The sequence below is a fragment of the Sarcophilus harrisii genome, chromosome 4 (assembly GCF_902635505.1).
Source record: "Sarcophilus harrisii chromosome 4, mSarHar1.11, whole genome shotgun sequence".
NCBI lineage: Eukaryota > Metazoa > Chordata > Mammalia > Dasyuromorphia > Dasyuridae > Sarcophilus > Sarcophilus harrisii.
Window position 1 is genome coordinate 217,114,748 of NC_045429.1, and position 21,360 is coordinate 217,136,107.

At 36.0% G+C, this 21,360-nt stretch overlaps 1 protein-coding gene across 1 annotated transcript in view; it reads left to right on the forward strand.

Annotated features, from left to right (window-relative positions):
• Positions 1-20,886, forward strand: part of MDN1 (midasin AAA ATPase 1) — a 179,374-nt gene extending 158,488 nt beyond the window's left edge. Inside the window, exons 88-102 of the mRNA XM_031964521.1 lie at positions 126-267; positions 1,282-1,613; positions 2,136-2,297; positions 2,828-2,929; positions 3,959-4,160; positions 5,119-5,289; positions 6,110-6,279; positions 9,366-9,455; positions 11,423-11,538; positions 12,773-12,947; positions 13,527-13,600; positions 13,708-13,822; positions 15,224-15,287; positions 15,856-15,998; positions 19,232-20,886. Of these exons, the coding sequence (XP_031820381.1) occupies positions 126-267; positions 1,282-1,613; positions 2,136-2,297; positions 2,828-2,929; positions 3,959-4,160; positions 5,119-5,289; positions 6,110-6,279; positions 9,366-9,455; positions 11,423-11,538; positions 12,773-12,947; positions 13,527-13,600; positions 13,708-13,822; positions 15,224-15,287; positions 15,856-15,998; positions 19,232-19,420 (2,247 nt within the window). The 3' untranslated portion in view covers positions 19,421-20,886. The remainder of the gene's footprint in view (positions 1-125; positions 268-1,281; positions 1,614-2,135; positions 2,298-2,827; positions 2,930-3,958; positions 4,161-5,118; positions 5,290-6,109; positions 6,280-9,365; positions 9,456-11,422; positions 11,539-12,772; positions 12,948-13,526; positions 13,601-13,707; positions 13,823-15,223; positions 15,288-15,855; positions 15,999-19,231) is intronic.
• Positions 20,887-21,360: the final 474 nt, after the last annotated feature.

Below are 21,360 nucleotides of genomic sequence, written 5' to 3' on the forward strand. Positions count from 1 at the left end.
CTAAATGCATGGCAAGACAAAGGAAACAGCCCCATCTTTCTAGGAATTTGTATTCTAATGCATTAAAATACATAGATATTTCTTACTACATTGTTCTCTTTCTTTCACTTTCTTCTGCTTACTAGAGGGAATATGATGAAAATGAAGTGGATCCTTATCATGGCAACCAAGAAAAGCAACCTGAACCAGAACCTCTGGATCTTCCTGATGACTTGAATCTTGATGGTGGAGAAAAGAGTGATGAGGAGGATAAAGCTGAAGAAGGAGGTACCAGTAGAAGAAACTGCTTCAGCAGTTGGAATTTGCTAAAAATGGTTGAGAAATATATTTTGACTTTCTCAAAGAAAAAAAAAATCCTTATAAATTGAAAAAAGAAAACTTCATAAAATATAAAAACTAAAATGAAGGTCAGGCCAGAAGTCATGTGATGGGATCAATTTGAATTGATCACCTCTGTTTGCTTGTTTTCGTTTTTTTATTTCCCACTTATAGTACACAGTACTATAAGTACTATAAGTACACAGTACACAGTAGGGGCAAAGTAGTCTGTGTAGCAGTAAAGTATAAATAGATAATATAGAGTAGTTTATATGTAAATAAAGTCTATTAACTGGCTGATGTTTCTTTAATCTTGGTCATCTTTTACATTCTTGATGTTTCTTTTAACCCCTTCATATTGTTTTTTCTCATCTTTTAACATGCTTGTGTTCTTTTTTTTTCTTTTTTTTTCTCAATTCATATTCATGCACATGCACCCATAGTATTATTATATTTGAGAGTGATTCAACATTTGTGCTCTGTCTATACAACAGCCATTTATGCTATAGATAAATAGTTATATGTAGGTACATAATTATATACTGTCATTGTGGGAAGGGATCTTTATAGATCATCTTGAAATTCCTCATTTTAAAGAAGAAAAAAACTGAATCTGAGGCATATGAAGTTCATATGGGGCAAAGAGCAAAGGACTTGAACCTAGGCCTTTTAAATTTTTATGCTTTTTCCACTTTTCCATACATCTTTGGCTTTGTTCTGAGGCTTTTTTATGAATAGGCATGACCCTACTCATCTACAAAGTGACATGAAGATTTTTAGTCAGACTATTTGATATATTGCAAATATTGATATATTCCAATTCCAAAATTGATATATTCCAGACAAATTCTATAAGTTCTGTAAACTACGTTCTTACATTCCCATGAAGCTAGTTTCATTTATTCTGTATTCCAGAACAATCTTTTCATTGTGGATTTCTGAAACTCACTCTTTTCTCTCCAGAAGTGAATCCTCTTGAAATAGATGAGAAGCCAGTGGACCCAGAAGAAGATGGCCTTGGAGCTGAGGAAAAAGATGAATCTGCTATTCCTGATGAAAGTGAGGAGGCTAAAGATCAAGGTGTGCCTGAAGAAGGAGTATCTGAAGATAGCAAAATGGAGGAGGAAAAACAGGCAGAGGCAGGAACAGATGACCAGGAGAAAGATCATGTTGAAAACTCAGAGGAGAATGCAGCTGAGGAAGAGCCACAGTACCCAGAGGATGAGAACAAAGAGGCCAATGAGGAAGCCAGTGAGGAGGGTGAAGTCCCCACTCACCAAGGCCTCCAGCCTCAGGTGGGTGTGATGATAGTTATCCTTCAAACAAAGAAAAACAGTTATCCTTCAAACAAAGAAAAACAGGGAAAAAAGAAGGAAGGAGAAAGGAAAAAAATCTTTTTGTTATGTGGGGAGGTGGGGTGAGAAAAACGTCCTCACTCATACACTTGTGATATATTTAATAGATTAGTTTCTGGTCATCACACAGCGTGGAGCAGTAAAAAGAACTGAATTGAGAGGCAAAGGATCTGGGTTTAAATCCTAACCCAGTTCAGTATGAAATTGAGCAAATCATTTGATCTCTTTAGGACTCTTCATTTGTAAAATAATGGGGTAGAACTACAAATGCTGTGGAAAATGGTGGGATTAGACTAAATGATCTCCTGATATGACTTTCAGTCTGTTTAAGTGCCCTTTGGCCAAGGACTTAAGAAAAGCAATCTTATAGTAAGTAGGCTACAGCCTACTTCCTAGTTTTGGTGGTTTCCTTTATATTGCCTCCTCTTATGATGCTAATTATTGTATTCACTTTGATCCTAGGAAGAGGAAGAAAAGGAACTTCCAGAAATGGATGAGGAGGTAACTGAAGCCATGGAGAGGAAGGAACATGAGTCCTGTGGGCAGATAGGAGAGGAGAACCTCCAGAGTGAGATTGCTATTGAGCTAGCTGGAGCTGCATCTGAGAAGGACCAAGCTAAAGAGGTAATTAGGGATTTTTAGTTAACAGTTCATGTTTACTCATATATGATGGTTAAACCCCACTTTCCCCCCCACTTATATTGAAAGAAGTCTTGGTAATTATAGGCATATATTATTTTATTTGCTTTTCTGAACACTCCACAGTTCACCTTTAATTATGCTTCATGTATACAGAAAAATTTATAGAACAGCATATATTTAAGAGATTTATAAGTAGCAAGCATTACTGGTATGATGGGTTCAAAGAAACAAGCTTAGTTATTTTTTTAAAATAACTCCCTAGAAGGGATTAAAGTGGGCATTTCTACAATAATATATTTCTAACAGTGTTAGCTTGTTTTTGGTTAGCCATTAATCCTACAAATACTTTTAAGTTTTATTTGTATATCCTAAGTCAGGAAGGGAATGTTCTTATACATTGATCTGTGTAGTGAGAATGTAAGGTCAACGAATGTTAAATTAGTTGTTGTCTACTAGAATAAATTGTTGATGACTTCTTCTTGCTTTATTCCTCTTTGGCCTTGGATTTTCAGGAACATGGAAGTGGTACTGCAGATGCAAGGCAAGCAGAGGGCCATGAGTCCAAGTTGATGTCCCGATTGGCTTCTCAAAAGCAAAGCAAGAGAAAAACACAGGTCTTTTTCTGTTTTTCTTCTCAACTGGTGTGTAGGTTATAGAAAAGAGCATTTATAAACAAGATCACCAATACCTGTTTGTCTCTCGTCCTCCGTCCTCTTTCTAATCTTGTGTCCCAGAAGTACTACGTTGAAATTGCTTTCCCTGATGGGGCCACCTTACTGGGATTTTCTCCCTTTGAGCATTATGGTTCAGTCAGGAACCATGCTACAAATTTTCTTTGTTTGTTCCATATAAGTATCTATCAGAGTTTTACACTTTGGCACATAGTGCTATAATTATAGACCTCTGATTTTGTTGGCATAAGTACGTCCACTGTTACAAATCACAGCATGCTGATAATTTTCATTTATGGTCTCTGATAGTAGTTAGTTTGGTATTGGGTGTTTCTGAATTCAGCTAGGCTTATCCTCTGATAAGTCAATCCCCAGACCTGTGTTATGTAGGTATCTAAGTGGTTATTGAATGAATGAGACATTCCATAAAATTTCCATTTGTTAGGTTGCCTGATTGACAATTAGAAGAACAAACCTTGTTTCCAAGGTGCTTATCAAAACCAGTCACCTATATTTTAATACGTCTACAGTTTTTTTCCCTTAGTATCTATTTTATTTTTTTATTTATGGAAGAAAATAAAGCATTTTCATAATGTAATAGAAAAGATGATTGTATATGAAACTGCAAATCGTGCTGTTTCTTTCACATATACAACAAAATGATCATGTAAATTTCTTTTTCCCTCTTTTTCCCCATCCCACCCCTTCCTCTCTCCCATTCTAGAGGTGGCTATTCCAGATTACTCTCCAAAATGGTTGGATCATTTCACAATTCCAACAACAATGAATCATTGTCCCAGTTTTTCCACATTTTCTCCTCTATTATTTTAGCTAATGAGGTAGATATAAAATGATATCTCAAGGTGGTTTGAATCAATATTTTCTTATTCATGATTTAGAGCATTTTTTCATATAACTGTAGATTCCTTCATGGGAAACTCCTTGTTCATATTCCTGACTATTTGTCCACAGAGTTATAAAAGAAAACCTGGCCAGGCTGACAATGAGCGTTCCATGGGAGACCACAATGAGCATGTGCATAAGCGTCTAAGAACAGTGGAATCCACCAGCCCAGCAGAGCAAGAATCAGCCCAGCCGCAAGCAAAAGTGGAAGAAGCTGATGCATTTGAATATGTTAAGCAAGGCAGTGAATCCTATGATGCACAGACCTATGGTGAGTATCTCTGGTTACCACAGAGCAGTCATTGTCCTGGTTGATGTTACACATCTTTTTGTGATCTGAATCTGTGCAATTTCCTTGTGGACATAAGGTTCTGCAGAAGAAATGCTCTTAGAGAAAATTCCAATGTGAAGTGTATATTACAGTAAAAGCTGAAAGATTTCTATTCCCAATGTGCTTTTTAAAATGTTTTTGTCATTCTAAAATAACCCCATCTAACATACTGTTTTTACAGTTAATGAATCTAAGTTTGTTGCTTAAAATTCATTAAAGAATGGCACCTCCAGTATGTAGAGCTATGAATTGAAAAGGAGACGCAAAATGGAGTAATGAATTGGGTCTAGCATCAGATTCAAATATGCATTCCCTTCTCCTAAAGATCACTCCCTGACCTCTCTATGTAGCCATCCACATACATGGGATAAAATTAATGATAGCTACCTGAGGAGGATAAAAACAGCTTATTTTTCTGTAGCACTTGAAAGCTAACAAGACATTTTCCTCACAATAACCTTATTAAGAAAAGTAGAGAAAATATTCTTCTCATCTTACAGATAAGAGAATTGAGCCTCAGAGCAGTTAAGTAACTTGGCCAAAGTTGGACAGCTAGTCAATATCCAAGAGTCTAGATTCAAACGTAGGTATTCAGATCCCAAATTCAGCATTCTTGGTGCTGAATCACACTTCTTTCCTATGAATTCATTTGTATTTATTTAGTGTACATTTTTCCATAGTGCTGATAAATTATTTCACATATTCATACATCTGTAGAAAATAGTGAGAGGTAGTTTTATCTCTGTGCAACACAGAAGACTCTGAGGCATGAGTTATGATGTATTTTGCATAAGTCAGACAGTAACAATAATAAATCTCTGCAATTATAAATTAGGGAAGTATTGGGGTACATCTTTACTTTCTGTGATCTAGACGGATTTTTATGCTTTGACTATAGATGTGGCCAGCCAGGAGCAGCAACAATCTGCTCATCCCCCCAGCAGTGAGCAGGAAGAAAACTCGGAAGGTGCTCCTATGGAAGTAGAAGAACAAGAAGAAGATCTCAAAACAATAGATACACAGGAACTGAAGCCAGATGAAGTCAAATCTGGTGCCTTAACAACCCAAGGTAAGCCTAATTCTCATGTCTTTCCCCATAACTAGTTTAAACTTATATCCCAGTGATCACAAGAGTAGATAGCCTGTGTAATTCTTCAGTGTATAACTGTTTCAAATTTGGGTTCTATGTCAAGTGTTAGGTTTCTAATTTGAGGGGGAGGTAAAAAAAGCCATCTTTGTAATAAAAACCTGATTTCTAATTTTGAAGGGGAAAACTTCCTGAAGTGCTGAGTTAAAAGCTATGTTTTCTGAATAGAAAGCCTTGGAAATGTTTATCTTGGACCCTTGACAGAGTCATGAATTTATGTAACTGAAGGAAGATACCTGCAAAAGTTTGATTCATTTGAACTCAAATATCCTTCCATAGGGAAGTTGATGATTAAGTGTCCCTCACTAAAGGGCCAGAGTTATGTGCAGAATGCAGAGCCAGCCCAGCAGAGGAAGACTTAGCTCTAACTCTTGCTTCTTGAATAGAAAATTTCATTACTACTTAAGTACATGACAATAGTAGAAGTGACATCTTGGATAGAGGAGAAGCATTGCACTTTAGAATGAATATAAAAGGAATTATTTGCCGTAAAGATAAGGGGAAAACCCTCTCTTAAGAGTAGAAGAAATTAGGAATGGTATTATGTGGAAGAGAAGTTGGGGATATATGAGTGAAGTTGTATCAGTTGGAGGTAAGGCCTTCTAATGAAGACTGATGGAAGAATGGAGTCAGTAAATGCTGTTTTAAGGAGAAATAAAAGAAGAATTAACCATAGTGCCAAAGGAATAAACCAGGTTTAGATAATAGCATAGGATTTAATTAATACATTTTCATCTAACAGTAGGTGATGATGAGACTGACATGGAAATCCAGCCAAGTAAGTCAGAAGAAGACCAAGATGTGAGACCAGACAAATCGCCACCTACTAAGATGGAAAATGAAAAGCAAGAGAGAAGCAGAGAGTCAACCATCCATACAGCATCTCAGTACCTCACGAACTTGACTTTCCAGGTATCAGAAGTTTGGTTAATTTGATTTGATTAATTTCCAATTTCAAAAATTGCCAAAATGCTTTTAAAAATGATTTCCAAATTGAATCCAATGAACACCAAGTGCCTATTATGTGTAAGACACTGGGAACACAAAGAAAATATATCCTCAAGGAGCTTGTTATCTACTATCTACAAAGATAAGTAGATAAAACTAAATTGGGAAGGAAGAAAGCATTAACCACTATGGAAAAGGGGAAATTCTTCTTTTGGGAAGTAGACACTGATTTGAGGGATTTTAAGGAGTCCAAGGTGAGGAGGGAGTTCATTCCAGGCAAAAGGGGACAGACTTTGCAAAGGTGTGGAGGTAGAAGTTGGATGTGAACTTCACAGAATAGCATGTAGTCCAGGTTGGCTACAACATCCAGTGCAAGAAGAGATGCATTATGAAGTAAGGTGGGAGTAGTAGATAGGAAAGGATTTGTGATTTATCCCTAGCCAATTGAAAGATGTTTAAGATTTTTTAAGAAGGGAAAATAGCTTGGTTAGACTCCTTTTTTACAAACAGCGACTTGTAAGCCATGTGAAAAGGTAAAAAGAAGGGAGAGATTGTAATTAGGAACACCAGATAAAGAGTAGAAGTAAGAAGTGACAAAATTTTGACTTAAGGAAAGGAGTGACACACAAGGGTGGAGAAGCATGGAGGATTGTGAGGAGCAGGAATGGCCTGAGTAGATGGCAGGGTGAGGGATGGGAGAGAAAATAAGAAGCACATAAATCCTTTTTCTGGACAGGGTGAGTTTTAAAAGCCATTGAAATATCCAAGTCTGCTCACCAGGCACTTGGAGATGTAGAGAGATTCAGAATGATATGCATGAAAATAATGGATGCATCAAGATCATCAAGAGAGATTAAAGATAAAAATCTTTGGGAAAGATTTTTGTAAAATTATCTACTGTTAATAGTTGTGTGATACATGATAGTTCAGCTAAGAAGACTGAGAAAGAGCAGTTATGTCAGTTGAGAAACCAGGTAGAGCAGTGTTATAGAAGCCCAGAAAGAAAGAGGAGTGTTGACGGGACGGTGGTAGACAGTGTAAAAAGTTGCAGAATATTCAGTGAGAGTGAGGATTGAGAAAAGATCTTTGAACAATAAAGTTAAAAGATTTGGAAAAATTAGAGCACTTTCATTTGAACAGTGGGACTGAGAGCAGTAGAGAAAAATCCGGGAGAGAGATGGGAAGATGAGAGGGAATGGATTTTTGAAGGTAGAGGTTTCAGAGGTACAGTGAGAGCGCTGGCTTTCACATAGAGAGGGCTGCTTTTCCCTCAGAGACTGCAGCAAGAGATACAGTGTATTAGGGAGAAGGGGAAATCCACAGCAAATAATCTTTTCTGAGTGTATTAGGAAGTGAAGACCTCTGTTGAAGAGGAAAAAAGAGATACTATAGGATAGGGTTTCTTAAACTTTTTCCATTTGAGACCCCTTTTTTACTCTAGAAATTTTTACACAGTCCCGGTATTTAAGTATATAAAAATAGGCATACAAATCAAACATTTACCAATGATCATAATTTTGCAACCCTCACATCCACTTGTGCTAGGGAATCCAGTGGGGAAGAATAAAAGGACTGCTTTACAGCGGGGATGGCTTAGTAAAGAAAAATTCACAGAGAACTCAATGACCTCGTGATTTCAACTATCGTAAGAAGATAGATGGTTAGGAAAAAGCAGAGTTAGGATTTGGCAGGGTATCAGGAGTAATAGAATAAAGGAGCAAAGGATTCAAGGCTTGAATGCTCTGGTAGAACTGGCTAACTCATAGCATTGAGACGGAGGAAAAAAAGAAAAAAACAGCGAAAATGTGGGAGAAGAGGGAGGAATAAAGAAACTATACTGGACACTGAAGATGAATAGATTTTGGAGGATTGGAGGGAAAAAAGTGCAATGAGAGAAGAAGAAAAAAATATTTGTGAGAAAATTATAATTTCAGGAATTAAAAATCACAGTGGACATAGTTCTATATAATAGAGAGATCCAGGAGATAGAGCATAGAAAAATTGAAGGCCAAAGTGAGGGGCTTTAATGTGTATATTGAATATTCTGAGCATTAGGGAGGGGATTGGTTTTGAGAGAGTAAGACTGAACAGGTATTAAATTCCACAAGACATATTTCTACCATGTTTAACATATATTGGACTACTTGCCATCTAGGGGAGGTGGGGGAAGGAGGGGAAATTGGAACACAAGGTTTTGCAAGGGTTAATGTCGAAGAATTATCCATGCATATGTTTCCAAAAATAAAAGGCTCTAGTAAAAATAAAATAAAATGAAAATTCCATGAGAAAGCATGGCAAGTATCAATAGAGTATGTTTCAGAGCAATTGTGATTAAAATATCAGGGACTATGCCCTTCCCTAGGGTATTAGGGATGTGGGGAACAAGGGAGTATTCAGTACTGTCTTCAGAATTTCCTAAAATCCATTTCTGGGATAATCCTCTGTTCTTTTTTTAAAATAAATTGAAAGGTGATGCCTTTTTCACGTAATTTCATGCATCAGTCTACAACAATTTTGAGTCACAGCAAAACAGGGCTATAACTATAATTCCTTATAGAACAGAAGAGGGAACCAGTCCTAACTTAACTATGTTTAGTGGCCATGATGGCTTTAAACTCTATTTTACTGTCCTTATCACCATTGTAGTAATTATCTTATTGCTGATGGATGTGTATACTTACATTTTTGACTTGTGGCCAACCTGAAGAAAATTACAGCTGCTCTTTTTTTTTTTTTTTTTTTTTTTTAAACTTATAAATTTATATGCCCTTGCTAAACTCTGGCACTGTCTATAAATTGAGACATGAAGCAAAAAAATAAAAAAGAAAGGTGAGGGGAGACAGTGTGCATCATGCTAAAATCTTGGATTTGGAAGGCACTTTGGTGATCATCTCAGTTTCACAGTATTTTCTAATTATGAAGTTAAATTAAGTCTGGTATACGAGGTGTGACTTAGCTTTCATTGGAAAAGATTGAGGAGGAGGTATCCCATGACAGAAATATGGGGCTTATCTGTCTTGTTTGAACTAAATTCTATCTTGCTTTCTTAGCACATTGTCAGAGATGTTGGGCAACTACGGCAAGAGCTGGAAAGACAACTAGAAGCATGGCAAAATCAAGAACCAGGACACCCAGATGAAGTAAGTGACCTTAGTTAGATGGATTTTAAACAAATACCAGGATGTTGACATGAAAAATCGTACAGTCATCAATTTATCTAGAAAGGTTTTGAGAGATCATTGTACAGGGGATACAGAGAATGTGAAAAATATTGATTAAGCTTTTACTGTGCAGAAGACACTGTGCCAAGTGCTGGCTGACACAAGTAGAAAAATAAGAAATCCTGCTTTCAAGGAGTTCATCTTTTACTGGGGGACAGAATATCAAAAAAGCATGCCAGTGCAAGGTAGAAAACAAAATCCAGGGATCCTCACACTTCACCGGCCAAAATAGGTAGATTCCCTAGAGATATAGAGGGGATGCTCTGAGTCAGGGCAGTCAGTAAGGACTAAGATTTCCCATCTCATTGGAAAGCTGTAGTCTAGCTTTGACTGCCCATTGAGGCTACATTATGTGTCAGAGGTCACACAGTTTGCATTGGCAGAACCTGGATTAGAAACCAGTTTTTCTGACTCTATGTCCAGAGATCTCTTCACTATGCTGTATCCCTTGGGTTCTTTTAAGAAATCTCAACCGTAAATCAGTTCTAAATACCTAGAAAACTTCATATCTCCTGTTAATAATAGAGAACAGCAATGGCATGGATAATTAAAACCTTAAAAGCTTCATTTTATCCAATTGTTTTAGTCTTTTCCCCCATTATACGTTTTATCGGAATTAAAAAAAAAAAATTGATTTGTTCAGATTTTCTTGTGTGGTGTTCTCTTCTTTTCTATAATATATGATGGTTCTCTAGGAGCAGGTTTCTTGGGGAGGTTTTCTGGAGGCAGCCTTAGTTTGAGTTCAGAGTAATAATCACCTCAGACGCAGCCAGGGATTTAAGTACAGTCTTTTATTGTCTCTTCCAAAATAGCCCAGTGAGCTTTCTTTGGTTCCGAGAGCTCTTGTTGCTAGCTTCAGCCTTCAGCTCTCTCTGAATCTTGGTTCTGCCCGACTGCAGATTAGCTTCTCAATCTTCCTAACTCACTAACTTCTGGCCTTTAATCTTTTTCAACTGACTCACTTCACTAATTCAGCTCCTTTTTTGCTCTTTTAGAGGTGTAAATTCAAAAGTTGACTCCTTCTCCAAAAGTGGGATTATGGGAGGTGTGAATTCACAAAGTTACAAAGTTAACTTTGTGTGTCTCCTGTACTTGTGAACTCCAGCGTGTGAGCTCTAATGTGTAAACTCTCTTAAAGGTGTGAGCTCTAATGTGTGACCTCTAATGTATAAACTCTTAAAGGTGTAAACATACATAAGCATTGTTTCTATCAATTCCATTGAGTTGATACCTTATTTCAAGTTCTGGCTCATAACAGTTTTGATTTCTCTTCCTTGGCCTTTGATGGAAACACCCAGGAAGCATATACTGGTCAAAGGCAGTGGTGCATTTGGGGAAAGGGGGGGAAGGAAGAGAGAAGAGGAAGTAAAAGCAGTCCACTTACATGTGACAGTCTTGATTAATCAGGGGAGGGTTTTCATTTTTGGTGACTTTGTTGAGAACTTTTTAAAGTATTCTTCATTAGAATCATACATACGCATGTGCCAATATACTGGGCCTATTATATTAGCAGAAAAAAACATGTTGATTGCATGAGCAGAAGACTAATTTATATGGCTAGTTCCTGTGAAGGTATTTTTATTTGCTTGGCAGCTTCACTTTTGGAAATGTATCCATGATGAAGTGGTTGGTTTTTCTGTTGTCATCATCCATCTACTAATAAAAGGAACCTTTCATTTAGAGCAGATATGGTTGCATTTGGACATGTGAATAATGTAGTACATCTTTATATAGATTTTTTTTCTTTCTTCAGTTAAAATTGAGTGGTCATATATTTTTCGTGGAATAGAATGTTTGGGATGAGGAAAGAAAGGCAAAATGTTTGAGAAAAAGTACCTTCATGATTTACTCTCAAGTAATGAGGGTATCTACATTTTTTGTCCCAGGAGAAGGCAGCAGCTGAGATGTGGCAGCAATACCTTGTCCTGACTGGCCCTCTCTCACAGCAACTCTGCGAACAACTTCGACTTATCCTGGAGCCCACCCAGGCAGCCAAGCTAAAGTAAGTGATATTTTCAGGTCATTGATTACAGCTCACTAAATACTTACAGTGTAAAGGAAACTTGGTGATTTTGGCAATTATAAAAATCTGACTATATGAATACTGAGAAATACAACTTAGTTATGGGGAAAGAATAATATTATAATATTAATAATATTGCTGGTGTTCTGAATTTATTTTTATGTGATTTGGAGTAAAGTTTATCATTTGGATTCCAAGTTATTTGTGCTAGGAATTTTTAGTATTCATGAAGTTCATCCATTAATCTCTTCTCTTTTTTTTTTTTTTTTTTGTTTGTTTGTTTTAATTATAGCTTTTTATTTACAAGATATATGCATGGATAATTTTTCATCATTGACCCTCGCAAAACCCTCTTTTTCAATCTTTCCCCTCCTTCCCTTCACTCCCTCCCCTGGATGGCAGGCAGACCCATACATGTTAACTGTATTAAAGTATATGTTAAATACAACATATGTATACATATGTATACATACATATGCTGCACAAGAAAAATCGGACTTAGATACAAGGTAAAAATAACCTGAGAAGGAAATAAAAAATGCAAGAGGACAAAAACAGAGGGAGTGGAAATGCTGCTTTGTTGTGGTTCATATTCATTTCCTGTAGTTCTTTCACTGTGTGTAGCTGATTCTCTTCATTATTGAACAAATGGAACTGATTTGGTTCATCTCATTGCATTAACCTTTTTTCAAAAACAGTAACTGATGTTTGCTATGCATCTGTTCACATAAGATAGTTATTAATAATAACTTTGTTTCCATAGTCAGAGCCATGAAGGTCTGGATCCAGGAATTGAGGGTCTTTAAATGATTTTTTCTTTTATGATTTTGGTTCTACTTCACAGCTCTTCTCACCTGTTCCCCTAAATCAAACTGAATCAAACAATTTATGATATATTTTTAAAACTACTATTTTTTATAAAAATTTTATTTTTAAAAACTTATTTTATGTTTACCTGGCTATTGCTTTACCCATTTAAATTTTTATGTGTTGGCCAGCATCATTTGAACTTTTCAATCTCATTTAATGGTGCCCTTGATTGCTTCAGGTGTTTTGATTGTTGGATTTGATTTGGAAGGTTACATTAAGGCAATTTTGTTATTTTAAAAAAGTACCAGCCTAGTAATGGACTAATGTAAGCTGTACGTTACAGATGTAATAGCATGTATAGCAAACAATACATATTTATATTATTTTCCCCATAAATTCACAGAGGAGACTATCGATCAGGGAAACGATTGAACATGCGAAAAGTCATTCCATATATTGCTAGTCAGTTTCGGAAGGACAAAATTTGGCTTCGAAGGACCAAGCCCAGCAAACGCCAATATCAGATTTGCTTGGCCATTGATGATTCCTCTAGCATGGAAGACAACCACACCAAACAGGTAAAGAGGAAAGACAGTAAGAGAATTTGCATGATGGGTGATAATGCAGTCACCAGATTTTTCTTAATGTCTTTAGAGGTGGATATGAATTGCTCATAGTATTGATCATTTCATCTTTATTTTTTTTTTTTAGATTAAAGCTTTTTATTTTTCAAAACACATACATGGTTAATTCTTCAACATTAACCCTTGAAAAATCTTATATTCCAATTTCCCCACTCTCTTCCCTGAATGGCAGATAGTTCAATATATGTTAAACATGGTAGAAATATATGTTAAATCCAATGTATGCATATATGCATACATATTAATACAATTATCTTGCTGCACAAGAAAAATAACCTATCATTTTATCAAAGGGCAATAGTTTGAGCCTCAGACATTTACTAGATTATGTAACCCTGGGCAAGTCATTTATTCTGTATTTGCCTCATTTCATTCAACTGTAAAAATGTGATAATAATAGCACCTTCTTAGGGTTATTGTGGGATCAAATGAATTGATATTTTTAAAGCATTCAACATAGTACCTAGCATGTAATATTTATTTTCTTCCTTCAACTTCTATATCTTTTTATAGCTTGCATATGAATCATTGGCAGTGATTGGAAATGCTCTGGCCCTTTTGGAAGTGGGTCAAATTGCTGTATACAGGTAAGGATGCTCTTTCATTTTAGAGAGGAAAAAAAACCCAAACAAATTGAAGTTTGATTGTTTAGATCATATAATAAAAATATATTCTTGCATTTTTTTCCTCCAAGCTTTGGGGAAACTATTCAGCTGCTGCATCCATTCCATGAACAGTTTAATGATCAGTCAGGAACCCGGATACTGCAGCACTGCAAATTCCAACAAAAGAAAACTAAGATTGCTCAGGTATGGAAAAAAAAAGTGCAAATGTTATTTGAATTAAATGGTCATTTGCAGTTATTTTCTTTAATTTTTAATTTGTCTCTTATTTTTATGTCACTCTAATTTCTGAATATCCTTCCTCTATCTTAACAAAGAATAAGAAAGAATAAAAGCTGTTCAGTAAAAGCAAATAGCATCAGTCAAGTCTTACAAATATAAGCATCATTCTTCACCCATAGTCTATCATCAATTTTTTTCAGATCAACTATTTTCAGAGTACTGTGAATTGCAGAAAGATTCTCATGCCTTATCTGATTCCCCCTTTATTTTAATTGACATTTAGAATAAAATGTGGGCATTTTCTTGGTGTAAAACAGGATTTGGCCTATATTTCTGAACTCTCCAAATATCCTTTGGATTAATTTACCAATAATTACAATTCTGTGCCTCCTTATCTCTTCCCCTAAAATGTTTTTACTCTTCTGAATAACTCACAGTACTTTGTGGAAAGAAGTAGAGGAAAAAAGAAAAAATGAAATGGGGAAGTAAGGCAGGCCTCAGGCGATTTTTTTTTTTTTAAATAGTGCATCCCCTGGAATGAATCAAGTGCCACCTGTAAACACTGAATTATAGAACTGGTTCTAGATAGGAGTCTAGAACTTTTTTTTTTTAATGTGTCATGGCTAGTTTTATCTTGAGAATTTTGGAGCCTTTTGTAAAGAGAATTATCTGTTCCTAATGATTCAGATGTTTGAGAGAGACAAAATCCAAGCATTTTTTGCCATTTTCTGAATCACTCCAGGAGTCATTGTGAAGCACAACTCAAGTCTTCTGGATCCTCTAGTTCAGGGGTCCTCAAACTTTTTAAATAGGGGGGCAGTTCACTGTCCCTCAGACTGTTGGAGGGCCGGACTATAGTAAAAACAAAAACTTTGTTTTGTGGGCCTTTTAAATAAACTTCATAGCCCTGGATGAGGGACGATTATTCATATAATCGTCCTCAGCTGCCGCATCTGGCTTGCAGGCTGTAGTTTGAGGACCCCTGCTCTAGTTCATGATTCTGCTTTTAGACTTTAAAGTTTCTTTGTTATTGTTGTTGGGTATGATTTTTAGTTTGCTCATCAAAATTCACTGTTTCTTTTGGAAACTCTGAGGGACATGTCCTTACACTTGGACTGTCCTTTACAGAACACTAGGCCTTATTTTCTTGCATTTTATCTTGGCCAAGCCTGCGAAGTTGAGTACCCCAGTGATGCCACAGTGCAGTTTTTCAAGTTTTCCAATCTTGATAGGGTGGAAGATTTTTATTTCCTTACCTGTAATCAAGAAATATAGGCCCCTTGGGGGATAATGTCTTCTATGTACCTTAGGGCAAGAAATGACAGAGTTTTCTTCTTTTCTTTTTTCTGTTTCTTGTTCATTCAGTTTTTAGAATCATCAGCCAGCATGTTCACTGCTGCACAGCAGCTCTCTCAAAATACCAGTCCAGGTGAGTTCTATTCTCTTCTCTTTGATGGTAAATTAGTAACCACTTGTTCTATATTTTCAGCCTATTTGCCCTACAGTATGCAAATCTATCACTGCCTCTGAGTGTCTGCACTTCTGGAAATCTTTCCTTAAAATGTACTCATGGTTGGTAATTTCAGACAAAGATGGAAATTCCTGGGTATAAATTTCTATAGTAATGGAGAAGTATCATGAGCCTAATCTATAATCAACTCTACCCTATCTCCTGGTTTTTGAATACAAAGATACATAAACATATGTTACATGTGCTTCCTTACTCTGTGCTTATCCCACTGTATGTAGCTTAGGAGCCTGGGATTCAACTAGTGGGTAGAAATTGTGGATAAACCTCCCTGCCAATAAAGCCCTCAGGTTTCTCATCTATTTCACAAGGTTTATACATAACTTCTATTATAGCTTTTCATTTTCTAAATTTTTCTGTTGTGGTATTGGTGCAGTTTTTCAAAGTTGCTCGATTTTTTCCTGATATGGGTAATTGAATTATGAAAAATGACTCATTTTATTTCTTCTCCTGTGTACTGCTTACTTAGAAACAGCACAGCTGCTTCTCATAGTGTCTGATGGCAGAGGCCTTTTCTTGGAGGGGAAAGATCGAGTCACAGCAGCAGTTCAGGCTGCCCGCAGTGCAAACATTTTTGTCATCTTTGTCATATTGGATAATCCCAATTCTCGGGTAAGTGGGTGCTAGCAGGAAAAGTATGTTTGACAGTTTTTCCTGTGACTTTTATATCAGAAACGTGGTTTTATGTTGATCTCTATAAAGTGGATTGTGGTTTTTACACCTACAAGTAAATCTGACAACTGTTTATACTATATGCTAGATTGGAAGACAAAAGTGAAACAATCCCTGCCTTAAAGGAACTTAAACTTTTAGTCCAGTTTACACCATTTTTGAGGATAGGTTTAAACACCCTTGAAAACATTCATTACTCCTTTCTTCATTTACTGGCATTACTATGTCATGATCTATCTAATAAAAATGAACATCAAATATTTTGTTAAAATATTTATCCAAAATTTTATTTGCTTCAAATACAGTTCATCCATACGGGATTATTCTAAGGAAATTTTTGTTGTTCAAGTACTACATTTTCAGAAAATTAAGAATTTAAGATGATTTTGTTATGAAATAGGGAGTTTCTCCTTCACCCTAGTGCCTGATCAGCTATCGTATGTTTTTACATTCACTCAGTCCTAATTCAACAAATAGTTAAAATACATATATTAAGTATTTAATGTGCTGGGAAGAGAAAACTGTTGCCAAGTACATGGTCAGAGAAGACTTCATGCAGGAGATGACAGTTGAAATATAGCATGAATTAATCAGGTAAAGAGTAGTAAGGAATTCCAAGCATAGTAAACTATATATGAGCAGAGATACGAAGTTATGTTTGACAGAGAGTAGTACTATTTAACTCAATCATAGAATATAAGGCTAGTAGGAGGAGGGAGAGAAGGAGAAGATGAAGATTGAAAGAGAGATTGCTCCTAAATTGTGGAGGCTTTTGAATGTCAAATAATCATGTCTGATTTTTCATGACCCCTTTTGGTTTTGGGGGTTTTTTTTGGGTAAAGATATTGGAGTAATTTGCCATTTTCTTCTCCAGTTCGTTTTACAGATAAGGAAACTGAGGCAGACAGCGTTAAGTATAAATATCTGAGGTTAGATTTGAACTGAGGTCTTTCCGACTCCAGGCCTGGAGCGCTATCCACTGTACCACCTAGCTACCTGAACTATTATTATAATAATTGATAATAATAATAGTTCAAATGTGACTAAAAAAACCCAACTGAACAACAATAACAATATTATTTGTCATAGTACTTTCAAGCTTACAAAATACTCTACATATATTAGCTTATTTTATCCTCAGTTTCCCTGGAAAGTTGGACTAATTATTGTTTCTAATTTACAGATGAGGACGAGGCAGAGATTTAGATTTACACAGAATCTCATAGCTAAGAGGAATGAGGAAAAGGAATAATTTCTTTTTACAGTTCTCATCAGTGTGTTGAACTAGTAATAATTTCCTGTAAAATCTCTGGTCAAAACACAGAAGATTTGGAGAGGAAGCCTCAAAATCTAGACTCAATACTTCATACTCACTTTTAATGGCATTCATGATTTGAATGGAATTTTCCTGCTATAAGAGCAAGTCCACTAATTATTATTATTATTACTAATTTTAAGATGCTTTGGGGGAGACAAGATTTAAATAGGGTTTTTAACAAATGTTTACCAAATGATGTTTTGCAATTTACAAATCAAAACACAGTCTCTGAGAAACTGATTTTCAATTAGTTATTAAATTGAATATTGAATTCAATTTAAATTAATTATTGAATTAAAATTGAATTATTTCAATTAATTAAAATTAATTAATTTAAAAATTGAATAAGATTACTTATCTTGGGAGTTGTCTGGGAAGACAGAGACCAGGCAGTTTGAGAGTCAGGAGCATCCTTCTCCCCAAAGGGGACACAATTTACATCAATAGAGGGAATAGTCCTGAAAAGTTCTTATCAAAGACCTTCATCATGGTTACATCATGGGTGCATGGGTACATATATTTTTATAGGGGGGGTTTTCAGAGGAGGAGAGAAAGTACCAGAAAAAAATTTAATGGCTCAAAGGGAGGGATCAAAGAGGAGCTGGATGGAATACAACTGCCTGACTAGGTCAGTATCTCACATATGCCCAGAGGTTTGAGGGGTAGATCATGATTGTTAATAAAGATCATGATCCTTACAAATCATTCTATACAAACAGGATAATCTGGTACTTGGTTCTAATAAGAGGCAGATGGGCTTCTTCCTGATAAGGGAAGAGAGTAAGCTCAAAGTGATAGAGGGATATTTCAAGGTGAGAAGGCCTTTAGGGAGGGAATGATAGAGAAAGAAGTCCAAAGTCAGGGGCAGAACCAGAGAGGAATGACAGAATAAATGATTCAAGAAGTCAAAGAGAACTATGAAAATGTAGTTAGTAACTCTAAATACCAAATGAATATGGAGTTAAATAGCATGTAGGATTTTTCATATATATATATATAGTTTTTTCTAGAAGTTTAGTAGGAATGGAAAGAAGAGATTTGGGAGAGCCATTGGGTGAAATCAAAGAGTAAATCTGAGTCTTTTTTTTTATGATTTCAGAGGCCTAAACATATAAGTAGGTAGAAAGGAGTTAGTGGAGGGAAAGATAGTGATGATGCAGGAAGTAGAGGGATTGATTGTATAAGATGAGACAGATTGGGATCTAGGTTACAGAACCAGAAAGAATGTCAGAATGAGCAATAATTTCAAGACATTTGGAACAGTAGACTAGTTCACATCACATACTCTGTCTTCTCAGTAAAAAGGGAAATAAGTCATCTGCTACTTGTTTTCAGAGAAAAGAAAATAACAGTTGATTAGGGAGAGTCAATAACAGTAGTATAAAAGTATCATTGAACCATTATGAGAAGCAGATGATGTTATTCATCATAGATTTTACATCTTAATTTTAGTGAATGGCTAGATTCCTACAGGAGTAGAAAAATTATATGATAGTAGAGAGCTAACCATCCATGTAATATAGATTAGTAGGATTAGAATGGCAGAGTATTAGGGAGTGAAAGATCCTAAAGTACTTAGAGATCAGCCTTCTTCTCAAAGCATTTAGTTTGGAAAATTCTAAAGTTCTCAAATCAAGAGTCAGTTCTGACTGACCAAACATGCATGATTCAGCCTTTAGTGTTGAGTGTTTTCTTCCTCGGCTGTATTAATCCTTGTCCACACAGTATTATTCTCCCTTGGATTTCAAGGGAGTTTTAAAAACTTGCTTTGTCAATATTCTCAGAAAAGCAGTGAAATACATCACATATGCCTCACATCATTGACCTTTTTTTTTCTTTCTATTAATATTGGCAGGATTCCATCTTGGACATTAAAGTTCCAGTATTTAAAGGACCAGGAGAACTGCCTGAAATTCACTCCTACATAGAGGAGTTCCCTTTCCCCTTCTATTTGATCCTTAGAGATGTGAATGCACTTCCTGAGACACTTGGCGATGCCCTTAGGCAGTGGTTTGAGCTGGTGACTGCTTCTGATGGGTCCTAAGGCTTGACAGTGGAGCCTGAAGCAAGTTCTTCATCTGTAACATGGTTAGAACAGTATTCCTCATCACCAGATGCTCCCAGTTGGACAGCTCTTTCTAAAGTTGAAGAGATTTTTGGATGCATGACATTCTTGGATCTTTGTTTTTAAGTGAACCCAGAACTCATTTACAAAATGTCACAATTTTGGCTATAATGTTTAAAATATTCAGTATTTACATTTTTATTTGATAACACTACATCAGACTCTAAAGACCTCCCTCCAGAACTGGTATTTGTGAACCTAGGGAGAAAATGTAGATAGGGCATTGGTAGAAATGTTTTTCCAGTCTTATTTCAACTGTGAATTCTTAGGGTTTCTGCCATGTTTCATATACCTGCCCTGGAATCATTTATTGCCCATGAAGAAATCATATCATTGACCTTATGTCCCAGAGCTTTTGCATCCTCCTCCTCTTCCTCTTCCTCCTCCATTCTCTTAAGCATCCCTACTCTTCTCAGCTAAGAATAAGCTTGGAGGGTTTTTTGGGAGGAGTCCTGGCAGCTGCCTTAGAAAGTAACTGTCAGTGCTATATAGGAGAGGTTGAGTGTAGACAGGAGCTGATTAGCTTCTCCCCAATAGCAGGAAGAAGAGTTGCTGCCTTTTCCACCTTTCCCTTATTGCAGCTTTGCCTTAATAAGCCTGCAAAATGCATTCACCAATCCTAAATGACTGACACTAACTGATTTAAGCTGATGGGTTTTGAGTGTAAGAGACCATTTCTTATCAGGATTAGTGTGAAGGGAATGAACTGTCCTAGAAGGGGAGATACCATGTGCTTTTTGTTGTGTTCTTGTATTCTATCTAAGCACTGTGGATTCTAGTTAACTTTTACAGCAGTTTTTAGGCCTTGTGGAAATGGGTTTTTGTGTCCCGTCTTTGCTGCTCCCTCTCATTTGCTACTGTAAGCTACTATGCAATGATGAAAAGGTTATTTTTGCTTTATTTTTTGCAGTATCTCAGTGCCACTGTTTACGCCACTGTTGTAGTAATTTATTCCTTTAGCCGATATTTTTCTTAACTGTTGGGAGAAGGATGGATGTGATAGGAAAAGCAGTTCCTCAAAGTAGTTTTAAGCTTTGTGAGGAACCAAGTTTGTTCCTAGGAAGGAAATGCTATTGGGAAATATTGAGCAGCTGAATTTATTTTTGCAGTCAAAATATGTTCATGGTTCTTGGGAGGGTTTCTATTCAGCCAAAAAACAGTACTTGAATACTTGAAATTGTGTTCTTTGTTCTATTTAATAACAATTTTTAAATGTTACTGGTGTCTTATGTCAGAAAGCTATTTTGTAGTAAACATGCCATGATATGAATATCTCTATGTATGTATTTGACACTGTGAAGTTTGCCACTTGTCCAAGGTGGTCATTAAAAACAGATTATTTGTTGGTTAACCAAGTGTCCTAAAGCATGTATATGATTTTTTTTTTCATTGCAAAAGCTATGCAGCTTCTATTCTTGGAAAAAATAAAAAGATGTATTACTGTTGTATGTAATTCATAGCCATTCTTAATGGAATTAGGTATAGTAGACTGAAATCTATTTCAGGTCACCCACTGAGAAGTATTCTGAGAATTAGTTAAAGAAAATGGATGATATTTGATCTCATTTGAGTACTCTTTATACACACACCTACATCTCATTTGAGCCTCACAATCTTTTGAAGTAGGTATTACAGGTATTTTACATTCACAGCTCATTTTACAGCTGAAGAAATTGAAGCTTATATAAGGGTTAAGTGACTTGACAATGGTCTCACAGCAAAAGAGGTAGGATTTGAAACTTGGCATTCTGCTGAATTATAATAGCAAAAAATGCTAGTTGGAATCTGAGAGATGCAATGTTAGGTACTGGTCTGTGAGGAAGTTCCTTGTCAGAAAGAGTTTGAGAGAATATAATAAC